Here is a 25,533-nt window from a genome sequence, read left to right on the forward strand (position 1 = left end):
ACAGTCCAAGCAGGTTTTTCGTACCTGACCTTGCTCTCCTTCTATTCTTTATAATACATATATTACAAGCTATCTTCCGGATACTCTTATCCTTCAGGCTTACATGTATCGTGTTTACTTTCGAATACGGGTATCAAATTAAAAGAATGCACATACACTCAGCAATGTTACATTCAATATTTTTAGTGAACTACACTTTCACATTTATATTGTCATTGAGGAAACAATCTAACGTCCTATCTTCGAAATTGAAAATAAATCAGCGAATCAAATTTTGTCCTATAGCCTGACATCGTGAGTCTTTACCTTATTTATCTGCATAAACAATGTGGTAGACAAGAGTAAACACGTTTCCACAGCTGAAATCATCTGGCCGCTGCTTTTGATTACGACCGTCATGCTCCACACTTACAAGAAAAACATAGAGTTTGACGCCTCATTCATGACGAGAGCTTTTGAGATGAAGCATAGATAGGACAAGGATGTGGAAGGAAATCGACCATTTTCTTTTCAGATGAAGTATTCCGGCATTCGCCTTAACTGGTTTCGGGAGATCATGAAAAGTTGAAATCTGGGTGGCTGGCGGACCAAGTTTGCTGGGCCTGTAAGCAGAATGTCACTTTATAGCGTGATTATTTACTTTCCATGTACGTTCATAAAAAACTTTCTACCGAATGGCGGGTGTCCCTTGATATCACTGACTTGGAGAAAGCGACATCGCTGTTGATTCAAATATGCGCAAAGTGACAACGGTGATAATACAGCACGTTAACATTTCCTGTGAACTGAATAGTATTATCTCAGAATAATTCGCAGAATCTACCGCCAATATGGTAAATCTGATCTAATTCAGATTCAGAACAATCTATAGTTTAGAAGCTTTGCCTTATCCAGTGACGTGCGAGCACTGCGGCCGCTTTCGTCTGCGATCATTCATACACCCGATCAGCTGGCATTCGCGCGTGTCAGCATGACGTGAATCAGACCACACGCCGCAGCACGCTCAACGCTTCCTTTTCCGGTCCTTACCACGCACTATCTGAAGGTTACCACTGCGGAACGCGAGCTACTCATGAATGAATTACCTGCCGCAGTGGTGTAGCAGCACTGCCATAGCCTTTCCAAAGGCAACTGCGTCTGGCACTGACAGGCGCGTGGACAACAGAAGCAAATAATATCCAGCGTTTAAACCAAGAGTCGCTTCCGGGCAGGAAGGTCTTTGACACCATCTGCAGCATTAGACAGGTGACTGACAGCAGAATGGCACGTAACTTGGAAACACACGTGGTTTTTATCGACTTGGGGACACACTTGGTTTTTATAGACTTGCAGTAGGCCTGTGACAGCATACCACTTTCTAGGACGTGCGAAGCAATGAATACCCAGAACTTAGATTAATATTATGTAGAAGCCTTTAGAAAGCTCTATTTAGATAGTACTTGCGTTAAAATTGGGAAGTTATTATCACTGAAACGTAAGGTTAACAAAGGACTGAGACAAGGATGCTGCTTAGCGCGTATTCTCAGTAAAGTATTTTTGAATGAAGCATGGAAATTAGAGTAATTCTCCCTAAATTTAGCTGACGATAAGGCATTTTCGCCGAGGAACAAGAGGATGTGTCTCACGCGTTAAGAAAGCTTAAAGAATGAAAGCAGTGGAACATGAAAATTAAATATACAAAGATTGAATACTTGGTTGTCGAAGTTATAGGAAGCGAGCTTGTTACAGTTTATGGATCTATAGTGAAGTGTAGTCGATCACGTAAGTATTTATGGGCAATCATTTTGGATAAAGGTGGAAGCAACAAGGAAATAAAGCACAGAATGGGAAATGGAAAGGTGACATTTAACCAATTACACTCTGTTATCTGGAATAAAACCATACAAAAAATATTGAAACGGAGGATGTACAAAACTACAGCTGAGAAGATTGCTCTGTATAGTCCTCAGAACAAGGAAAAACCAAATATGAAATGAAGTGCAACGATAACAGATGGGAGCTACCAAGCACATCGTAAGACACAACTAAAAATAAAAGGCTTACAAGGTGTGGGCATCTTACAATATTGCCAGAGGAAAGAAGACCTTCCAAAATACGGGACTGGAAATCTCCACGACACAGAAAAAGAGGAAGGCCTTGACTACATTGAAAAGATGGAGTATGACGTGCGACGCAGGGCAGAGTCTTGCAAGAAGACTGGCAAGATGGAAGGAGACGGAAATTGGATACGAGGGACCCTGAATGTTATAGCTGTAGAAGGCTCGTAGAAAAAAGAAGATTTCCCGCGTCCGGCCATCCTGATTTAGGTTTTCCGTGATTTTCCTAAATCGCTCCAGGCAAATGCCGGGATGCTTCCTTTGAAAGGGCACGGCCGACTTCCTTCCCTAATCCTATGAGACTGATGACCTCGCTGTTTGGTCTCCTCCCTCAAACAACCTACCAAAGAAGATTATGTCTAGGAATAACTACGAGGGGTAGTCAAAGTTTTAATTAACACCGCGTCGAAAATATAAAGTTACGGAACTACTTTTTGTTTTTAATTTTTTTGCAGATATATAACTTCAAATCTCCTATACACTTATATTTCCGCACCACAGAACCGTAACACACCATTACACACACCACTGCAAAACGGGACGGAAAATGTGATTTCGTGTAGTAATTCATTTTCTGCATAGGAGCAACGCTGCAACAATCCATGCGGAGTTGGTGGAAGTGTATGACAACAATGCTCCATCTTATGACAGAGGCTGTAGTCGAACAGGCAAAAGAAGATTCCTGACACTTGCACTGGCCTTGCTATTGTTTTTGCCTGCAGTCGTTTACGCTTCGCATCTGAAAGCTGGCAACAGCGCTGCCAGCTGCCACAGAATTTCTTTCGTCGACACTATCACAGGTGTTGCATACGCTTCCAAAGTGGTCTAATAAGGCTGAATGCCGAAGAACCAAGTGGCAGACTCTCTCTGTGAAGAACTGGGATTTGCGGGAAAGTGGATACCTTGGTATTGCGTGTCAACATCGAAGCGATAGCGGAAAAAGTAAAAATCGGTAATGGATCAGTTTTCAATATGTTGCACGACATTTTGAAAACGATAACTGTCTCCGCCAGCTGGGTTCCGCGACTGCTTGCACACATTCAAAAAGCCCACTGAAACCAGCTGCACCCGAAATGTTCCAGCTTTGTCGGACCAATCCAGGTAATTTCTTTAGCCTCCTAATCACCATGGACGAGTACTGGATGTGTTACTGTGAGCCGCAGACAAAGTCGCAAAGCAAGCACGTGGGAACATGTGGAATCACTTCCGCCGAAAAAGACAAAGGCCCAATTAATATCGTGCTATGTGTTTTTTGGGGTTGCCTTTGTCTGATGATAGCAGATTATCGCTGGTAAGTAACTCCAATTTGTCAAATTTTGGAGGAGAAGCAAAAACGGTTTCTTAAAAAGTAATATAAAGCTATTTATAATGTTGTTGTATGTGTAACTGCATAGTAGAACCCTAATTATCGACAGATTATAGAAATTGCACTTTCAAATCTCTTTATTATTGTTGTGTTATGGAATTTCGAGGTTTTCGCAGGCAGATGGAGTTACGAGGATTTCATTGCTTGCTGTTGTTATGGTCGTAAGCGACAAATAGTAACAGGAGCAGAGGAGCATACTACCGAAACCTCCTGATGAGGTTGCGGGAGGCTTAGAAGACTAAGCGTCGCGGGAAGGTGTCTAACAAAGCGTTGTTTTTCTGACAACGCCCTAGCTCACTCCACTCAGGATACGGTCACATACGGTGCTTCTATGGGCTATTAAATTTTTTCTCCCCTCGACCCCCTCCCAACCCCTTTATACCCAGTGACTTCTTTTCTCCAATGAAGAAACCATTGGGTGGAAGAATGATGACGAAGTAACTTTCAAGGAGGGATTTTTTCCAAACAGCCAAAATACAGGCCTATCCGACCAAGATCTCTGTCATGTCATCCTTCGTGGGGGAAAAAGAGTGTCCCACAGAAAACTGAATACAAAGAGAACAACTAACACATCACCAAGTTCCATGGTCGCAGCTTGATTGCTTAGCGGTGATAATTAAAACTTTATGAGCACGATTCGTAAGGGAAGTTACCATAGGTGTGTACAAAAATAGGTCAACTTTTGGCAGAGGAGGATTAGCAGATCACACATTCCACCAAATGTTGGATGGATAATCATCATACGGAGAATAAATTCTTAAAGCCATCTGTGAAAGCATCAGTGTGTGTGTGTGTGTGTGTGTGTGTGTGTGTGTGTGTGTGTGTGTGAGAGAGAGAGAGAGAGAGAGAGAGAGAGAGAGAGAGAGAGAGAAAGGAATTCAAGGTCTGAAGTCCAGTCTGTGATGAAATCATAAGAGATGGAGCAGCAGGAAGGACTGGAAGACTCCTTTTATGTGGAAGGAAATTGGCCGTGTTCTATACAAAGTAACAATCCCTGAATTTGCCTTAAGTGATTTCGAGAAACCATGATAAACCTAAGTGGGACCTGAATCATTCTAATCCCGAATAGGAGTCCATAAAATAAATTAAAAGTAAAAGTAATACGTAACTTTCGCTAATGCTCTGAAGATTTCTGTCTAGAAAACGATGAATTACAATAAATAATATTTCTACAGCAGCAATCGGGATCTTATTACATGATGTCTCTAAACGAGTCCACCGGTTTCCCACCTCGCAATGGAGGAAGGAAAAGCTCAGATTGGTACCAAGTATCTTCTATCGCAGGAAGTAAGGAGGCTTATTGAACAGACTGTACGACAGGTCATCCGGGAAGTTAGTTTCGTTGTTATGACAATAGGGCGGTGTCGTTAGTACCAGGCAGAAGTCGCTTTTGTTGCAGATTTATGCTACTTGCATTTAATTATATGTTAGAACTGGAACAACACGAGAGCAAGCAGCGAACATCCACCATGAAATCTTTTGGACTGATGGAGGCCAATCATTGAGGTCATAGGTTTACGATGTCAGCAGACAATGAAAAAAGAAGTGACCGAAAAACAAGTGAAATGCCTACACGACGATGAGACAGATCATTTGAGATTTGGCGAAGGTTAAGGAGTCAAAGATTCAATCACGATCTGGTTATCACCGCAGGAGATAAAATTTCGACGTCCATCACCCGCAGCCACAGTTACCACATTATTTCAAACAACTTGCATCTACAGTAAAGACCACAGTTATTAAATCAACAAAACATGGTGTTTAGTGATCAATATTTACTACATTCATGTCGCAAATAGCGAAGGAGCATTTAGAGACTTACACTTAACAGTCTACATACTGTGCTGCTTTTGCAGAGGACACGCAAAGTAAAAATTAACAAACAGAATGTCTAGTTTTCCAAACTGTCCATTCATATAATGTGTAGGAAATAAAGAGCGTGTGCCATTCTTTTGCATTCACGGAGATGTCAACGTTGAAACATAACCTGTTTGTTAATTCAAGACTCATGTATAACATGTAAACTTCCTTATAATTCAAATGTTACCTTAATATCGGAAGATATTATGTTCATATGCCCTCAGAATTGGTAACTGTTTTACACGCGATGAAATTGATTGATTGTTAGGATGTTCTCCAGAAATGCAATGTCTGTTTTACTTATTTGAGAAGCTAGCAATATGCCGGTTTTATCAAGAAACATTGCAGTTATTGGCTTGGCTATGTTCAGATGAAAGTGTAATTGCTAAGTAAAACGGCACCGACAGAATATTTTTTATAATGTTGAAAGGTATATCGAAATACGATCATAAAAACAAGGAAACATACTCTTTTGTAGTTTCATGAGACCCTCATAATAAAAATAAAAAACGGTAAACTAAATAAATTACACCAATCTTCCTGTTTGTAACACCACAAATCCTTTATAACTTTTGCTTCTGGGTGTGGGAATCTACATACTTTTGTAGAAAAAAGGAATTAATGAAATTAAGTTAAAAGGTGTTTCTTTTATTTTTAACAAGTAGTTAGCCAATACATATTGTCCAAAACTTCTTTGGATCTTGGTAAGAGTCAAGTTACAAATATGCAGACGCCGCCTGCCCTCCCTGATGGTAAAGACATGACTCAGAAAAGTATCACGATCATTATCCTTACGCAGTTCCTAGTGTCGAAACATCTGCACCCAAACATGCTCTACTGGATCCGAATTGGAAATCTTTGTCTGGAATTTCAAAGTCGAAACTTATGGGTATCTGCTCCATCCATTTTTGGTTGTTTTCGGTGTGTTTTCGCAGCAGTTGTAGTGAACAATATGGATAACAGGCATCTGTTATGCTAGCTGCAGGGATCGAATGGTTGGCAGCATACATTCTTTTAAAAGTGAGTGAATTGCTGTCTTTCCTGGATGAAGCTTCAACCAATTCTCACTCCAGCTGTAGCGTTCCATCCATAAACGGCCAGGTTTTTCCATCAACTTTGTGCTGTGGCAACAACGTCTTTTCGAGAGTAGTGAATGTTATCATGTCTCCAGAAAGTTGTCATCTATCCTCGTCCGAACAAAAACCTTCTTCGTTGGATTTGCCACCCACTTCTAGAAGTCATTGCCAGGACTATGCTACCAACTTCTAGTACTCATTGTCAGCTGAGTGGTATTGGAGACAGAAAGCTATGTGCTTCTCGGTGGTTAGATGTAATGACTTGTTTTGTTGCAGGCGTGTGGTGATGGAAAGCAGCAGCCTGAACGTCGGTGCACAGCAGTAGCAGTCACTTGTATATGGAGGTTTAGTCCACTTCCGTAGCTGACATGAGCGTATTCTCAACGCTGTCAATATGTTTCGATACTTGTGATTACTTCAGGTCTTCCCATTTTTTGCGAGTACGCCAAGTTTTTTAACCTACCCTTCATATCTTCTTATAGATATTTTTACAATTTTATCTGCCGGCCCATCGAATATAGATTTATGTATCAGGAAGTCGTTTCTGAAAGTATTTGTTTGGAGTGTAGCCATGTATGGAAGTGAAACATGGACGATAACTAGTTTGGACAAGAAGAGAATAGAAGCTTTCGAAATGTGGTGCTACAGAAGAATACTGAAGATAAGGTGGATAGATCACGTAACTAATGAGGAGGTATTGAATAGGATTGGGGAGAAGAGAAGTTTGTGGCACAACTTGACTAGAAGAAGGGATCGGTTGGTAGGACATGTTTTGAGGCATCAAGGGATCACAAATTTAGCATTGGAGGGCAGCGTGGAGGGTAAAAATCGTAGAGGGAGACCGAGAGATGAGTACACTAAGCAGATTCAGAAGGATGTAGGTTGCAGTAGGTACTGGGAGATGAAGCAGCTTGCACAGGATAGAGTAGCATGGAGAGCTGCATCAAACCAGTCTCAGGACTGAAGACAACAACAACCCGGATGGCGCACCAGTCTGGAACCGCGTGACCGCTACGGTCGCAGATTCGAATCCTGCCTCGGGCATGGATGTGTGTGTCGTCCTTAGGTTAGGTAGGTTTAAGTAGTCCTAAGTTCTAGGGGACTGATGACCTCAGCAGTTAAGTCCCATAGTACTCATAGCCATTTGAACCAATTTCATCTAAGAAGACAGTTGCTTCTGCAGAACGATCCTTCAGGCGGCTACAGTCTCGCATACCAACAATGCGGCGTATAGTTGTTTGAGATAAGTAAGGCATCGTTAGAAATGAGTTCCTTTCATTTTTTAATTTCCTATTCTTGATGTAACTGTTGGCGAAACGTGGGAGAAAATCTCTCGGCGCTATTCCGTACGTATTGAGGATGCGGAGTTTACCGAAAAATACTAGCAGGAGGAGGAACTATCAAACGACTGCGATTCCAACCAAAGGTCGTCAAAAGACACTTTTGGTACCGGTCGTCCAGCCAGACAGGCATCTCAGTCCTATCCACCAGATGCTTTTCAGTTTTTAACGTGGCTTCATAGACGAACAACTTCGTCAACCACATAGGAAATAGATCAATAGGAAATAGATCACCGGCAAAGAAAGCACATATGATTGTGTATAGATTTCTGGATAGACACAGGAACTCGAGTAGTTTACAAACACATGCTTTACACGCGTTGCCGGCTCAAGGCCTCGCATTCATTTTCTATCACCGGTTCCTTATCTCAGAGTACTCTCCTTCATAGGCTGTACTGCTTGTATAAATGTTTGACTCTGAATGTTCGATGAGATACCACGTATACCCATCAACGAGTTAAATTTCATCTCCAATAGTGACACTCGTACTTACAGTGAAACCTTACAAAGCACAGCGAATAGCTTTGTTTATGCCAAAGTATATGAACAGCTTTACTTAGCTTCGCTTCATACATACAGTCAGGACAAAACACTACGAGTAACGAACTATTCCAATTTAATCTCAAAATACTTATGGAAAGTACCTAAACTGTGAAAATAATTTTGAAAGTCATCTACATTTTCAGTGGCTAAATATTACGTTTCAAACGGCAGATAAAGTTTGTAAGTATCTGTTTCCGCTTCGCTTATCACATCATGCAATAAGCTAGAGTTTTAAGTTAATCATGCTTCCAAGGCTTGCGTACTGTCTAACATCGTACGGGCCAGCTACAGGCCCCTCTACAGAAGTGGCTTCCATGAAATTTTAAAATATGCGCAAGAACTAGCGTGCAGAAACAGTGCCAGTCAATTTTCTCTTGCTAAAGCCACGAATGTACAACTCACGCACTCGCTACGCCATAGCTGGAGCAGCATGGACATTGACATGCAGCAAGCAGCTAGCGCTCGCTACACGACGGCGGCGGCAGTGGCTGCTGAACTGAGCGTCGCGGTATTTTCAAACGAGCATGCAAAGGCAGATGTCTGCACTCACTGCTGTCCCAAATCGGTAGTAGTTCCCAACTGGCGACTTGCAGAGAAATGTAAGTTGTAGACAACACAAAAGGAAATGCGATAAATTCGGATACGTCATCCTAACCTTCAGCAGATGTTTAACTGCCTAGCACAATAATGAACAGACATGCCAGGCTCGTTTTTCATTATTGCGCTGGTCGTCATGGTTTGGAGCAGAGGTCCCCAACCTTTCTGACGCCCTGAGGCCACTAATACCCCCGCCCAACCTCCAACATAATAATTGGCGTCCAGCTAAAACTTATAACGAAAATAGTTTTATTTGAAAACTTTCATTTTTAAAATGACCAAAGATAAATGATGTTAACCTAAATTCCATATTTTATTAAATCGAGACCTAATGAGAGAGTTGGTACCATTTATTTCTAATAACGTTTTTTATAGAACGCTCAAGCAGTTCTCAGTGCCTCACGATTATTACCCTACTTGGCGCTGCCATTTGTTACACACTGATTGCTGGATTCCTTACTTCTTAAATGACAGAAATTAAAAGCCAATGGTTTATCATTCCCCCTTGGCAGTAATAATAATTACAATAATAATAATGATAATAATAATAGAGTGTTGGCCCTATGGAGGTGCAGTTCCCATCACACGGTTGCTGTTGTGTCGCGCCGTCAGTTATAGCGAAGTGAATGATGGAATTTCTGGTCTATTGCAGGAACTACGTACACCTTGTAGAAGGGACTTACACGAGTTATTCAAGCATATGTTATGTGTATGCCTCAATTTTATTGCCATAGATGAGACCAACGGATTAGTGCAGTAACCAAGTTCAAATGGATGTGGGTTGCAATAGTTATTCAGAGATGAAGCTTGTACAGGATCGAATAGCGTGGAGAAGTGCGTCAAACCAGTCTTCGGACTGAAAACAACAGCAACAGATGCATGGTACAGACTAGAAAGTATATGTGTTGTGTATGGACTATGTGAGGAAGATGATGTTCATACAATTGTTTCACATACTGTAACCTCTACCAAATTATGTCACGTGTTATCGCTAGTATTTGGAATAAAAGTATTGGATTGGTGCATAAGTTCGTAGTGTTTTTCCGCTTAAGTTTAACAAACACAACACATACACTTAACAGAGACTTTAGTTATCAATACTATATTCTCCTTCAGTAATTAGAACAGTCTGACAACATCTGTCTAACTTCTCGATTTCGCGACTGTAGACATCACTTGGTTTTGAGGCGAAGAACTCGTCGAGCCAAGTTCGCAACGGATTTTCATTCGGTTCGATCGGAAAAGGTGAAAATCTGAGGACACAAAATCAGATGAATAAAGTGGGTGCGGAATGACCTCCCAACCGAACTGCTGTATAATATTTTTTGTAAGTCGGTTTGTTTGGGCTCAACCATTCCTTTGTTTTCCTTATGTCACCACACAGACACGGTTTCTGTTCACTAGTAACGATACGGGGTACGAATGGTCGGTGTTCTTCACGGCGAGCAAGCAGGGATGCACATATGGCTAGCCGCCGATTATTGTGATTTTGGCTTAGAGCATGCCGGTGGACTCCCGATTTTTGAACCTTCGCCACTGCATGCAAATGACGCACGATCTGACAGTTCTCGAGTACACTGACGCGTATCATTGAGGTTTAATGCATTTAAATGATCTTCGTCAAACCCCGAAGATCTTCCTGATTGTGGAGGTCACTAATGTCAAAACTATCGTAGTTAAAACGAGAAAACCATTTTTTCGCCGTACTCTGTCCAGTGGCACTATCCCTGTATGTTTCTGACTGCCTCCGCTGCTGTCAACCCTCTGGACTCAAACAGAAGAAAATGTCGGAAATGTTCCGATTTCTCCACTTGGCACCCCATTTTCTAGCCCTCACTCACTATCTCCAAATGAGAAAATGAAAATATGTAAACTCAACTAGCAGCAGCTGGAGCTAGAAATAAAAAATGACAGTCGATAAATAAAACCATAGCGAGCACCAGAACACCAACATGCAAAAGAAAAACGTAAAGAACTTATGCACCAATCTAACAACTATTGGTAATTATTTTAATCATTGTGGTCTTAAGAAATAGTAATAACAGTAAGGATTTTGGAAAAACATTTTCGCGGCTAAAATATGATTGAGTCCTTTTGTTTTAACCCCCAGGTGGTAACCACCCCCAGACTGGGAACCACTGATCTAGAACGATTTTCGATACTGTGATGAGAGTTGAGCGAGTGTGTCTTACCTAATCTTGGTGTGATGCAGGTGGATCTGTGAGGTAACTAGAGACGACACACAAAGGCGGAGTCTACATGATTTGGAAAGTGTGCCGAGAAAGCTCGGTGGTGTGGTGTGGCTCGCAGGATGGGGTCAGTGGAGAGGCGGCCTAGCGTGCGCGTGCGAGTGCGTGGTAGCGGGCGGCACTTACAGTCTGCGCAGTTGAGCTCGGCGGCGACCTCCTTCCAGAGCGCGTCGACGATGCGGCGGTCCCTGTTGTGGATGCTGCCCGTGTCCCACAGCGGCGAGCGGCGGTAGACGGCGGCGATGAGCGCCTCGGTGTTCATGGCGGCGGCTGGCGCGACTAGGGCCACGGCTACGGCTACGGCTTGCCTCCCCGAGCGTCGCGCTCGCACTGCTGCTGGCTGCTGCTGCGCCGACGCTCGCCCGGCGAGCTCGCGCCGTGGCATTGAGCTTGCGGCAGCGTTGCCGCTCGGTGCGGCCCGGCCCGGCTGTGGCTTTGGCAGCGCCCAGCCCTCCCCCCCCCCCTGCCCCGCCCCCTCACCCCTCACTCCCGAGGCCTGGCGTGGCGTTTGTTTTATTTCTGGCCCGGTCAACGGAGCGAGCGGCAGCGGCGGCGGCGGCCCGGGGGAAGGCAGCTGCGGCCTGGAGCAGCTAGCAGCCCGCAGCTGCACCGGCTGGCCTGGGCTGGCGCCGCCGCCCGCACTTGCTGCTGGCAGCCGCGCCGGCTGCACGGCGCGCTAAACAACCGACCGACACGACGCCGCGGCAGGACGCAACACATGTTTTACAACGCTCGCTAATGCGTAGGTCGAGGAACTACAATTTGCCTAGCGAAGCTTAGTTCAGCTGGTAAATACTGACCAACACCGCTACTTCGGCGTTTTCGTCGAGCTATTTCCTCTTGTGGCGTTTCTGCCCCATCACTATCCACCTTTATAATAGGAAGATTTTGTTACGGAAGACTAACGAGTACGAGTATCACAAGGCAGACTCGTCGAACGACACACCAGATGGTCACAGAGAGTGACAACGGCCGGGTGAGCAAGAGCCGTCTACTGGAGCGAAGAGGACTGGGTATTCACTTACCACTCTGGGCGTCACCAAGCGAATCTTTTATTATTTATATTTACTGTTTAAAAATCAATGTACAGTTCCAACCGTGCTGATGGCGTTACTTGCACTGAGAACTTGTTAATAATAATTTCAATATCAACTCTATTAAGCAGGAAATACTAATTACAAATTTTAGTTACTAATCATAAGTGCGTCTTGAGAGGGCAGCCGCCAAATTGCACTACTAGTCTACTATCTTTTTCCGAGGATATGACCGGTGAATATACCGATCTTATGTTAAGACGAAGTAGTTACTGAAAAATTGCCTCGGACGACGTATTCGTTCGATGTTGTGTTGATCCGAGGCAACGTGCGATCGGTTTTCGACGAAGCAACACACGAACTCTTGTGGAAAAGGCAACTGCGCGTAAAGACGGAATTAAGTGTTAAAGTTGCCTCAGAAAACGTATTGTGCGATCTCATGTTGATTCTAAGATAGTGTTTATGTGACTTTTGCGGTGCTCGAGAATTAATGATTAATGACCGGACATCTTGTTACAAATATTAACGACGTACTGGCTCTACAAATCATTTTACTAATGTTGCGGTTGATGAAATAAAACAAAATTACTTGAAGTCCTAACATTTTATGGTTCTTATTATGCTTAGCGTTTAAACCTACCCACTTGCTGTGCACTGTTTATTGCAGAGCGTTAGAACTCACGACCGACGGAAAAGAAACCAAATGAGGCAGTATGTTCCAGACGCGAGTTAAGCGAGTTGCCTACAATTCAGTTACGAGAAGTAGGGAGCTGATGCTCTAGACTTTCATGTGCAAATCACACGTAGCATCACTATGCGTCCCCGAGTACGTATTGTGGCAGACGATATTTCGAACATTCATTCCCCTGTCTGTTACCATAGTGTTACATTCTGTCTGTCTTGTTTGACTATACACGGGCGATTTTCTTGTTAGGGTTTGCAGTCATTAGTCGCTTCCAATTAAATTGCTATTTACTGTGATGCTTTTAGTCATCCTGGCCAAGAGCAAAACTAGCGAGGCGCACGTGAAGACACATGTCCTCGCATCTCTAGAAACAAAAAGATGGTTTTCCAAAGCCTACTTCACATCCTGCTCCGCTTCACGTACACACGATTCAGTTCAGTACCAGTCTGGAGAACGTCAGAACATGCGGCTGACCTTTACTAACATTTAGCGCACCCAGATTCACTTGTCGTGGAATTCCAAAACTAAAGTGCACAACAGATTTAAAGAAACACTTTTTCGAAACTGCATAATTCCTTCACGTTGCGGCTCATGTGTGTGCCTTCCTCTGTGATGGTGCAAAAGCGTGGCGCCCAGCGACGTCCTCTCGTGTTCGGCGATGCTTCAAAACAGCATGGTGTCGACAAATTCAAGTTCATGTGAGCTTTAGGGTGTGTAAATAATGTAACGTTGGCACCAAAATTTATCCCAGTGCCTCTGTGGACGTATGACACTATGAGAAGGTCGTCGTGGCCCTCTTACCCACATTTCACCCCGCTTATAATCAACACGAAAAGGCCTCAAGGGATAGCCTAAAAGGCGTCAATGAAACCACCCATTTCCCTGGGTCGTTGACTGCTACACATTATGTGATAGAAAACGACAGTTCGTAGTCCAACGAGCAACAGGAAGACGGTCTTGACCATCTTTGACACTGATGAAGCTCTTGGATTTTTCAACCCTTCTTTAAGGGCTTCGTGGAGCTGCATCCCCATGGAACGCGACCTCAGCCCTTTGGACTGCAGCGACCGCAATTTTTGCTCCCGTGCACAGGCTGGAACCACTAGAGACCAAAACATTCGGCGAAATTTAAACGTGATTCGAAGCAGCCTGAAAGTAGGCAAACCCCACCCGAAGTCTGTCGAAGGGGCCACCTAATCCTCAGGCGTTAGTGCTAGTATGAATTGGTGTCGACGTTCCTGACAGGTACATTTGTTACGCGCTCAACAAAGTTGCATGGATGGCACAGAGGGTGTTGCTGAACGTGGGCTCTTAGGGGTCCCTTTGTCATTATATTCGCGCAATACTGTGACGACCTTTCCGTCACCTGACACGTCTACGATGACTGATTCGTCCATGATGGCAATGAGAAGCACTGTGATAAAATTTGGTGCCAAAGTGATACAATTAACACATCTTAAAGCTCACCTGAACTTCTGAGCTATGGCCATTTTTTCGAATGTGTCGACACATCTCTTACAAACTAGACCCTCTCTTTTAAGTAAACTGCAAGTCGCAGTTGCCTACTAAAAGTGGTAACTTCAGTACGTTTGGTATTTAATGACAAAAGTTTTCGAGTTTTTTTTTTTTGTAAGAAATTGTACTTCGCCTTCTCTAACCCTCCTCCTACCACAAAATTAACGTCAGTAATCTCTGTTCAGTTCCTTGTGGATATCATGTAAGTGTTGCTGAACTTTCGAAGTGATTTCATCAACTTTTCCAGTGTTTTATTGAGAATACGATATTGCAGTACATGAGTGTCCGAAGGAATATTGCATCGTGCTTCTGAACAACGCAGACAGACACTACAATGTTGTATTTATCTGCCGACGCCGGACAAGCGACTTTCAATTAAAATGGCTCCCATGCTCGGGAATTTTCATAATGAATGTACGAGTGCAGATTGTAGACACATGACTGACGCCATACAGATGTTCGGGTCTGGCCGTGGAGCGTGCTCGGATGTCCTCGCGATAAGCGGGAAATCTGGGTTTGAATCCCGGTCCTGAACAAATTTTCAGTTGTCTTCATTTCATTATACAACCGATGGTTGTACATATTCGCAGCTGGGAATACATTTATGTATTTTATTGAGAAGATTGAGGTATATCAGTGACATCATAATTTCCAGTCACAAAACCATTCAATCAGTTTTTTGCCTCATGCACTGATACCGCATCATGTTTAGAAACATTACAACTCCCTTTGTCTGGCGTGAAACGGTGTTATACTTTTTCGCACCAAAAGTAAAGTATGTATTGATTTCCTTCTGCATTTTCGCACGTAACCTCTTCTGTGCTACATTGTGATACGGTAATGCCGATTAGGAACAATACTTCAAGAATTATGCAACCATAAAGCCATTCGGTGCAGAACTCGAACAAAATGTCAAAATAATACTACCACATACATGTAAATTAGCTTTTTTACGTCTTCATCCATACTCAGCAAACCACTGTAGGATGAAGGCAAAGGGTACTTCCCATTTTACAAATTGTTAGGCTTCTTTCCGTTCCATTCATGTATGGAGTGCAGGAAGGATGATTGTTTAAACGCCTCTGTGCGCTCTATAAACAGTCCAATCTTGTCCTCGCGATGCCTACAGAATTGCAGTATTTTTCTAGGTTCAAATTTCCAGCTGTATGTTAAAACTTTGTAAGCAGGCTTTCCCGGGATAGTCGGCCTCTCTTCAAGCGTCTCGCAGTTGCTATAAAAGTCTGTGTATATTTTCATTTTAAAAATTAATGTAAATGTTCAGTTTAAACTAATTTCTATTAGTGTTCTGACGAACCAACAAGACTGTGTTGAAAACAAGAGTCTTGGTTGCTGAACTGATTTTATTGCTTTATTCATTCATGACGCGCTTTTCGCTTAATACAGGGCATCTTCAGATTGACTGATCAATCCGAAGATGCTTAGTACTGGGCGAAACGCTCGTCATGAATAAATATTGCAATAAAATAAATTCTGCAACTGTCAGTCTGAAGATGCCTGATATTAGGCGAAACGAGAGTCATGAGTAAATAACGCCATAAGACCAATTCTGCGATCAAGACCGTTGTTTTCCCATATTCTGCATAGTGCTTGCTGCACCAGCACGCCATGCAGTGGAAACCATTTTAGGGTTTTACCAACAACATTGTTGAATTTCAACTTATTCTCTATTCGACAGCTTAACCCTTCGTCACTCGCGCGGTTGAGTGGTGCCATCCACAAAGGAAGCGGTCTATTTGTACACTTTGAACGGTTTTTATGACTGGTTTAATGATTTTTATTAAATCTAAATACAATACATTTAATATTTATACACGGTATAATATATTCTAACGTTTGAAACAGTTTGACCATTCGATAAACAACATCTTCAGCTGAATTAGTGACATTACATGGTCCTTTTGTTGCTTACCGACGTACGGTTCTAAATTCAAAGTGTAAGCTGTTTTTACATCAACCAAAGCAAACACTTTTAACCCATACTTTGCTGGTTTGCTAGGAATATATTGCCTGAACGGGCAGTTGCCTCTAAATGCCAAAAGCTGTTCGTCAACAGTCACTAGGTGAAAAATATTTTTGGCAATTGTTCGTGAATAGTTCACGTACCTCTCTGATAGCTACGGTAGCAGACAACTTTTGAACCTCTCTGCGAACACCTACATCACGGATATTATCAAACCTGCGACATCTCAACAGAAACCTGAATCGGTTATCACTTATGCATAAATAACATGATTCAAGTTCGTTTTCCTTTGAGTTATGCCACAATTTCGATACACTCTTCCTAGAACATCTCAAAGATCCTCATAGATATAACAAAGCAACGAAAGCTCTTATCTCTATCGCATCTGTTTCTTTAGCGTCCCTTTCCCTAGAGAAGTTACCACGAACTTATTTGATGTTTATATTAATGGATGTTGCGATAATGCTTATTATGTTTTCATCCAAGAACAAATTCACAATTTCTATTTCTGTCTATTTTATAAGAGCTTGTTTTTTGGTCCAGGCAAATACGTAATAAAATCACAAGATCTGCTTCTAACACTAGTAGGATATTTATTTTTCCTTCGTTTAGTTATTCCATCTTTCCCAAAAAAATGCATCCTCTTGAGTTACTTCTTCCTATGATTAATATTCATCATTTTCTGACACTTCTTCTTCTGTTGCTGAATCATTGCCGTTTTCATGAACTGAATCCTCAGTCTCTGAGTCAGCTTTATAACTGTGAGCACCTTCATCACTCAGCTCAACGAAACATTCCAGCCTTACATTAGGATCTCTACTAAACTGTCCGATGTTTATTGCCTTTGACATTTCTTCCACAATTTAAAAATAAAGAGAATACTAGCCAACGCGGAAGGTAACTGCAATCAGTTTTAATACGTCTAAAATTACGCACATGAAAGATCGATTGAATCTAGGAAAGCAATAAAGTAATACAGATTTACTTTGTTTCAGATTGTGGCAGCAGAGCTTGCGCTGATGACAAGTGTCCTCCAGATTATAATAATGTTTCATAAACAATGTATCTTTCGTAACTGCAAGGCAACAATGATTGGAGCTAACAGCCGGAGAGTTAACAGAAACTCAATCCAGCCCTGTCAGACAAAATTGAGCGGGTAAGTCATGTGGGAAGAGTGTCATCCACGCGAGCAACTGAGGGTTAAAAATATTAAGTTGCAAGTACGTGCGGCCCACAAGATAGTCTGCTTTTGACAATGCGGCCTGCGGACACTACAAGGTTGCATTGTTGTTTCACTCGCACGGAAAGCGATCGGCGGCGGCGTTCAGGTTTCAGTGCTCTGCGTTCGGCTTTTCTGCTTTGCTGGGGGCGAAAGGCTTCGCTGGGCGTTCATGCCGATGTCAGTCGTCGCCCATACAGGAAAACGCGGTTACAGACGATGCTTTTGTGTGGTTTTCAAACTGCACCGAAATGCACTGGAAGCGAAGTGTATTCAGGGATCTTGCTCTTTCTATGTGGTAGTCAACCTGGCCTCTACCTCCCGCTTGTGAACGTTCCAACGTTCTTGGTGTTCAGATGCCGGTAGGGGTTTTAAAAACATTTACATTTGTTTTTCGTAAAATTTTGACAAAGTAGTTGGTAAGTAATTATTATTATAGCCTTTAACTTGCAACTCTGTCTTATAAATTTTGTAAATTAAAGTTACCTCCTTACTTTATAAATCACCATTACTGTGGAACTAGTGGGCGTTAGATAATTTTACTATTTATAGAGATAGAACAGTGGGCGGTAGGTGAAAAAGATTGACTACCCCTGACCTAAATGATTGATTCCATCAGCATCAGAGTCAAAAGGCGCCAAGTTCCACTGAAAGATGAAGCGAGTAGTGTAGGGTGACCAAACGTCCCGGAAAACCGGGGTTGTCCCGGCTTTCATCCCTGTGTCCCGGTGTCCCGAAAATTTGTTTCGGGACGCTCAAAAGTCCCGGAATTCAGTTTTTAAATACATTTCGTGAAACTTTCTCAAATTTTTGGGATTTCGCTATATTAAAGGAAATACAACACAAGAAATTAATATATTTTAGCTTATTTGTCTAAAACCTCCATTGCCCCATACTAGTAATCACAGTATCAGTATTGATACACTCAGGCAATAATTTACTTTGAGCGGTACTTTGGCCAACAAGTAGTAAGTTGTATTATTGTAACAGAGCTTTGAAACCGACCGACTGTCGCGTCACACTCATTGTCAGAACAGTGTAGCAGTTGTTTTGTCAGACAAACTGCAATAGTTTTTTCTCATATTAGTGGTATTCTTGCTGCAGTACTGTGAAACGCAATGCCGAAACGTCCTGCAAGTTCAGTGACTGTTATTCCAAGGAATGGAATTTCATTAAGAAAGGTCGTTTTGATTACGAAGCAGAGTGTTCCGTATGTAACTGTTTTATTAGTATAAGTCATGTTGGGCGTACCGACATAGTTGATCATATCTGGTGAAAGAAACACATTAACAGATAACAGTGCACCGAGCCGCACTAAAAGTCACGCCCTGATCTTGTGGTCGTGCGGTAGCGTTCTCGCTTCCCACGCCCGGGTTCGATTCCCGGCGGGGTCAGGGATTTTCTCTGCCTCGTGATGTCTGGGTGTTGTGTGATGTCCTTAGGTTAGTTCGGTTTAAGTAGTTCTAAGTTCTAGGGGACTGATGACCTAAGATGTTAAGTCCCATAGTGCTCAGAGCAATTTTTTTGAGTAAAACTCAACAAAATTATTTTGTGAAACATCAGTCAAGTGAAGAGACGAAAGTTCGAGCAGTCGAGCTTACACTAGCCTACCACACGGTAAAACATCACCAAACTTATAGATCTTGTGATTGTAATAATAAGCTTAACAGCATTATGTTTGATGATTCTTCCATTGCAAAAAAGTTTAGTTCAGCAAGAACTAAAGTGTAAGCCTTAGTGAAAGGAGTTATTGCTCCCACAAACTGTAAAGGAAAGCCTTGAATACATCAAAAAGTCTTCTTTCTACGGGATATCCACTGATGCCAGAAATCATAAGGACACTAAAATATTTCCCGTTTGCCGGCAGCTGTGGCCTAGCGGTTCTAGGTGCTTCAGTCTGGAATCGCGCGACCTCTACGGTCGCAGGTTCGATTCCTGCCACGGGCATGGATGTGTGTGGTGTCCTTAGGTTAGTTAGGTTTAATTAGTTCTACGTTCTAGGGGACTGATGACCTCAGATGTTAAGTCCCATAGTGGGTAGAGCCATTTGAACATATTTTCCGTTTGTTGTTCAGTTTTTCGATATTAATCAGGGAATTCAGACCAAACTTTTGAAGGTGAGTTCCCTACCTAATGAAACATCTGACGAAATTTCAAGTTTTTGTATGGATACTATCGAAATGTTTGATCTTAACAAAAATAAATGTATGGCATTTTGTGGAGACAACACCGACACAAACTTTGGTGGTTTAAAAAGACAAGGCAAATGCAACGTATTTACCAAATTAAAGGCAACATTGCATGAAAACATTGAAGGCATAGGGTGCCCTGCACATGTTTTACACAATAGCGTGCAGACATCTGCTGACAGTTCAAGCTGTGATGTTGAAACTATCGTCATGAAGGTATACTCACACTTTTACATATATACTGTTAGAACAGAGAGGCTTAAGGAGTTCTGTGATCATGTGGGAACTGAATATATGAATGTAATGTGTCACTCGAAAACTCGCTGGTTATCAATGTTTCCAGCAATTGAAAGAGTAATCTGCCTGTTTGAAGCGTTAAAAGATTTTTTCCTAAATTAAGACAAAGCCCCCAAAATATTGGTTCAGTTTTTCAGTAACCCTTTAAGTGAAGCCTACTTATGGTTCATTCATAGTCAGCTTAGCACTTTTCAGCGTGGGATAAAGGAAATTTGGGGAAGCACGAAAAGTGTAATAGAGGCAAATGATGTTTTGAAAAATACACTGGAAACTGTTACTAAGAGGAGAGAACAGCAGTTCATTTCTTTTAATGTTAAATCTGTCCTTAAAAGAAGCAGCGGAAAGGAGTTTTAGAGAAGAAGTTAACAAGTTTTATGACACTTGTGTAAAATATCTCAGCAAGTGGAGCGCCTCATATTTACCCTCATCGCCGGTGCTTGATTGGATGTTACTGAAGAGATTGCCAAAATGGGAAAGTGTTGAAGAGACAGTTTCTTATTTGAAGAGTAAAGAGATTGAAATCGATGATTCCATTCTCTTTGATCAGTTCGGCATACTGACAAATTTTGTTGAAGAAAGTCTTCACAAGTGGAATGATGGGAAAAAACACCATTGGAATGTCATGGGAAGTTTGTGAGTTTTTTTAAAAGCTGTGACTGTCTTCAGCATTACTCTGAATTGGTATTTATTTGCAAACCCAGCCCATAATGCCAATGTGGAAAGAATATTTTCGTTCATGAATATCCAGTGGACTGACGAAAGAAACAGAATGGAGGTGGACTCTCTTGAAGCAATCCTGCAGATCCTGTACAACTACAAAATGGATTGTGCCGAGTTTTATCACTGTGTCTCAAAGAACAAAGACATGATCAAGAAGGCTGGAGGCAGTGAAAAATACCCTTTTCTCCAAGGACAGTCAATTCCGTCTACAACTGGTCAGTAATATCAAAGCTCATGTTAATATTAATTGATTAAAAATTGAATGGCTGTAAAATTTTGTAAAATCGTAATACATTTCTTCATTACTGTATACGTTTATTAAATGTCACTAATTATACAGATAATCTAGATTATATCAATCTCTTGTATCCTCTTATTAGTTATAATAATTGGGTTAACAAAATATATCAACAAAACATTAATATTTAAAATTAAGAAACCTGGGTACATGTGGAATGAGGTGTCCATTGGCGCCAGGGTGAATGTGTCCCGGTTTTCACCGAAAATAATTTGGTCACCCTAGAGTAGCGGGATACGGTGGAGCAAACTAAGCAATTTCAGTAGTTAAAAAATACATCAGAAACAAAGCATACACACTTCATTACCGGATTCAAATTCGGAAGAAGACGCAGCTGTACATCTACATCAACCAAACTTCTGGATCTGCAACGAGATTGCCCATGCGTTAGCACTTTCCCGGGAAGAGCAATTGTCAGTAACGTACGACCTATAATTTTTTAGATGTTCCCGTCGTGATCATTTTGCCAGTTGTTTGTGGGAGAAAGCACCACGGTGCCTGACTCTTTTTGGAACGCGCGTTCTCGTCATTTCAAGAGCAAAACTCTCCCTGATGTGCAACGCCTCTCTTATAGCGGCTGATACTGCACGAGTTTGTTGAGCATCGCAGTAACGCTGTCGCGATTACTGAACGAATCCGCGAGGTACCGTGAAGCTCTTTTTTGGATCTTGTCTACCTGGTAAGTAACCCGCACTGACGAACGGTACTGAGCAATAGACGGGACGAATGTTTTGTAAGCCACTTCTTTCTTGGAGGGGTTGCATTTCCTTAGGATTTTTGTACTGCATGCTACCCAGGCATCTGTTTCTCCAGCAACTATTTTTACGTGATCGTTCCGCTTATGATTTATCACCAGCAGTGCAATAGAACAGCAGTGGACCGGTCAGCCTACTTGTGTACAATACTTTATTTACATTGAGGGTCAGCTGTCAGTCCCTGCACCTATGCAGGTGTGCCTGCATTGTGCTACAGTGTTCTGACATTTCAACTACACTGTATACATCAGCAACATCTGCGATCAGCCTAATGGAGCTGCCTTAGTTATCCGCTAGATGATTTACAAATATAGTGAACAATGAGGACCCTTAAAGTCGCTTTTAGTACTCCTGGTGTTACTTCTATATCTGACGATTTCCCACTCGTTAAGAACTACATGTTGAGTTATGTCTGACAGAAAATTCTCAATCCAGTAACAAACCAGGTCTAATATTTCTTAAGCTTGTATTCAGTTCAGAGAGCAACAGTGTTTTCCATTATTTGTTTCCTCGCCGATCCTGTGAAGAACCTCCTCATTCCTTGCATTCTTCTGTAGTACCACACCTGAAGCGCGTCGATCCTCTTTTGTTCCGGTTTTACCAAAGTTCATGTTCCACTGCTTACAATGCAGTGCTCCAAAAGTACATTCTCAGAAATTTCTACCTCAAATTAACCCCTATGTTTGATTCTATAGACAGCCCATGGCCACGAATGCCCTGTTTGCCAGTGCTAGTCTGCTTTTTATGTCGTCCTTGATCCGTCCATCACGGGTTATTTTGTTGCTTAGGTAGCAGAATTCCTTCGTCATCGCCAATTCTGATATTAAGTTTCTCGGTATTCTCATTTCTGCTACTTCTCATTACTTTCGTCTTTCTTCGATATGTTCTTAATCCATATTCAGCACTGTAGTATTGTCTCATGAATACGCTGACGGCTCAACAACAGTTCGTTGCATTTCCGTTTAAAACATTAAATGCGGCCCAGCGAAATTTGTTTCAAATAGAGAAATGGCTCTTCAAATGGTTCAAATGGGTCTGAGCACTATGAGACTTAACTTCTGAGGTCATCAGTCACCTAGAACTTAGAACTACTTAAGCCTAACTAACCTAAGGACATCACACACATCCATGCCCGAGGCAGGATTCGAACTTGCGACCGTAGCGGTCGCTCGGTTCCAGACTGAAGCGCCTAGAACCGCAAGGCCACTCCAGCCGGCTGCAAATAGAGAAACACGCTTTGTTTATGACATACGGTGTCAAGAATTTTCATTTATATGTCTATGGTGTCAAGTAATACCGATTACAAATCTCTCATTTCACAATTCGGTTCCCACTTGAAGTTTCCAAATAAGAGAGGCCAGGAGCTGCAGTCGTGGGCATTGACTCTCAGTAACTGCAACTGCGAGATTCTCTACAAGCCCATCACGCAGCACTCAAACGCAAATGCACTTTCTTGTTTTTCGTGCAGCCCAAACACAACGTTTGACAGTCGTAAGGTTCTGTGTCTTGCCTTAGACGCCAATTAGCGACGCCCCCTCGATTAATTGCCAGTTACGGTGCACGAAGTAGTAACAGAAACAGCGAGGTTCGACAGAACACCTGCCTAAGTGCCCAGATGGCATGTGATAAATATTTTTCGCTGGATCACCGTCTTAATGCAACTGTTTGTCTCTTATTATTTAGCCACGAACAAATCTGAATGCTTTGGATGGTGACCCCCCCCCCCCCTTTGGACAGTGATCCTGCCCCCCCCCCCTCCCCCCTCTCCCTCTTCACATACTGAAGCTCCTCCACAATGTACGCTGGCGAATGTGCAAATTGAAGGCAGTGGCTCAGCATCATGCATACCGCTACAGTGTAGACGCCACTGCCAGGCTCGCGCCGACAATCAGTCAGCCCAGTACAGCGTTTTAACCTTGTACTGCTTTGCCCGCCGCTTCAAAGAGTACTCGTTTATGTTGACAGACCATTTCTAGCAGACATGAAGCTGCTAGCTGTCACCACTCGCCCTACCTTCATGTGTCGCATGAATGTCTATCACCATCACTTCAGCTACCACCCCCTCTCCACGCCCTCTCCATCATATTTGCCTTACCTTCAACCTAGGTTTCCGACAACAGCCTCATATGATGGCATCTGCATTTCAGAATTTATGAAAAGTCTATAGTATTGATAACCTGACCACTTCATCATTCCATTCACTCTTCTGTTCTGCAACTGAGCCGATAGTCACGACCTTCAAAATGCAGATGTTCAAGATAACGACATAGCTGACTCCGAGGAAATACTCACAACTTCCTCGCAACATAAAGGTCAATCCCTGTAAATAGATGTAGTCCGGCTGAAATTTTACATAAGTGAAAGACACAGCACGCACTTCGACCTGCTGTGCCTAACTCTGCGAGCCCACCCCTCACGTACAAAGCCTGATTACCACGTGAGCTCCCTTTATGGGCCTACACTTTCAGCTGGAACCCCCAGGTGGACACAAAGCATCTTAGTTAGCAATAGGGGCGACAAATGTTGCTACTGACCAGGAGCACATAGACACTAAAATCAGCTCCAGTCACAACGAGTTGTAGCCCCCCATCCCCACCCCTCCCCCAGAAGCACTCCCGGGACAAGCCCGCCCAATAGTCTGTCTGCTTTCGCTACAAACTCGACTCGTTTTAGGCGCCAACAGGTTGTCGCCATTGACCAGCGATGGCAGCCGACGGGGACGTAACTACTACCACTCTCTCAGCATCTACCCGCTTCCACCAACGCCAGAGATCCCCTCAACAAGCAAATTGGTGGACGTTAAATCATATCTGGTCTGAGGTGACTATGAAAACTGAAACATTAAAAAAAAAACTAAAAACCCGCCTCGTTTGCGAAAAAAGCACCTAGTGTTAAGTGTTAACCCAGGTTTCGGCGTAGGCAACTACACCTTCTTCAGAACAACTATAAAACCCACAAGTGCCTAAGAAGACCTTTGTCAATGATTAAAAGAACACCATAGCTATACATTTAAAACGAAAAAGAATAGGAAAACACAAACAGTACATATGTACAAAGTCAAAACCACTACTTAACTTAATGGTGTACGTTCCACCTCACACCGGGCTATGTTCGATGGGCCATGACCCGCCATAACTGCAGCTACGAACTGACGCTCACTTTCAAGCCTGACCAGCTACCTATGCACAAGCGCAAGACAAGGGAAGTTACTTGAATGCGCTTGCGAATACGAATACGAGAAAGTTTATACATGGGTCGGGGCTAAATGGCCCATATATTCCCAGCCGTGGATCACCGCATATCAAAAAATGAAATGGATAGAACAAGAGACGACCTAAATAGGAGATGAAACCTAAAAATAACCGCACACGGTTGCTTATGCTAATAAAGAAACTTATATATGAAGCAACCTATGACAACAGGAGGAATTCTTAAAAACTATACCTAAAGCTCGTAGTTAGGCTGGAGGGCGGGGGGGGGGGGGGGGCGGGGGGGCTGAGAGGACGTAATCTAAAGACGTCGTGGAAATAAAGATATAGGGATAAAACTTGAGGTGTTCAATGGGCTAAAATCACCTTCATCGTAAAAGGAAAATGAGGATAAAAAGAAAGAAGATGAACAGCTTGACCAACCGCGCTCGCCAATCAGCGCGCGCATGTGATAATCCCCAGATCATCAGATTTACAAGTATTAAGAACAAAATAAAGGCGCGA

At 42.6% G+C, this 25,533-nt stretch overlaps 2 protein-coding genes across 2 annotated transcripts in view; both read right to left on the reverse strand.

The window, feature by feature from the left end:
- Positions 1-11,516, reverse strand: part of LOC126330671 (uncharacterized) — a 29,752-nt gene extending 18,236 nt beyond the window's left edge. Inside the window, exon 1 of the mRNA XM_049996384.1 lies at positions 11,254-11,516. Within this exon, the coding sequence (XP_049852341.1) occupies positions 11,254-11,512 (259 nt within the window). The 5' untranslated portion in view covers positions 11,513-11,516. The remainder of the gene's footprint in view (positions 1-11,253) is intronic.
- LOC126330655 (forkhead box protein J1.2-like) overlaps positions 1-25,533 on the reverse strand; it is a 251,578-nt gene that overhangs the window by 156,885 nt on the left and 69,160 nt on the right. The window lies entirely within an intron of this gene.

Source organism: Schistocerca gregaria, chromosome 2 (assembly GCF_023897955.1).
Source record: "Schistocerca gregaria isolate iqSchGreg1 chromosome 2, iqSchGreg1.2, whole genome shotgun sequence".
Taxonomy (NCBI): Eukaryota; Metazoa; Arthropoda; class Insecta; order Orthoptera; family Acrididae; genus Schistocerca; species Schistocerca gregaria.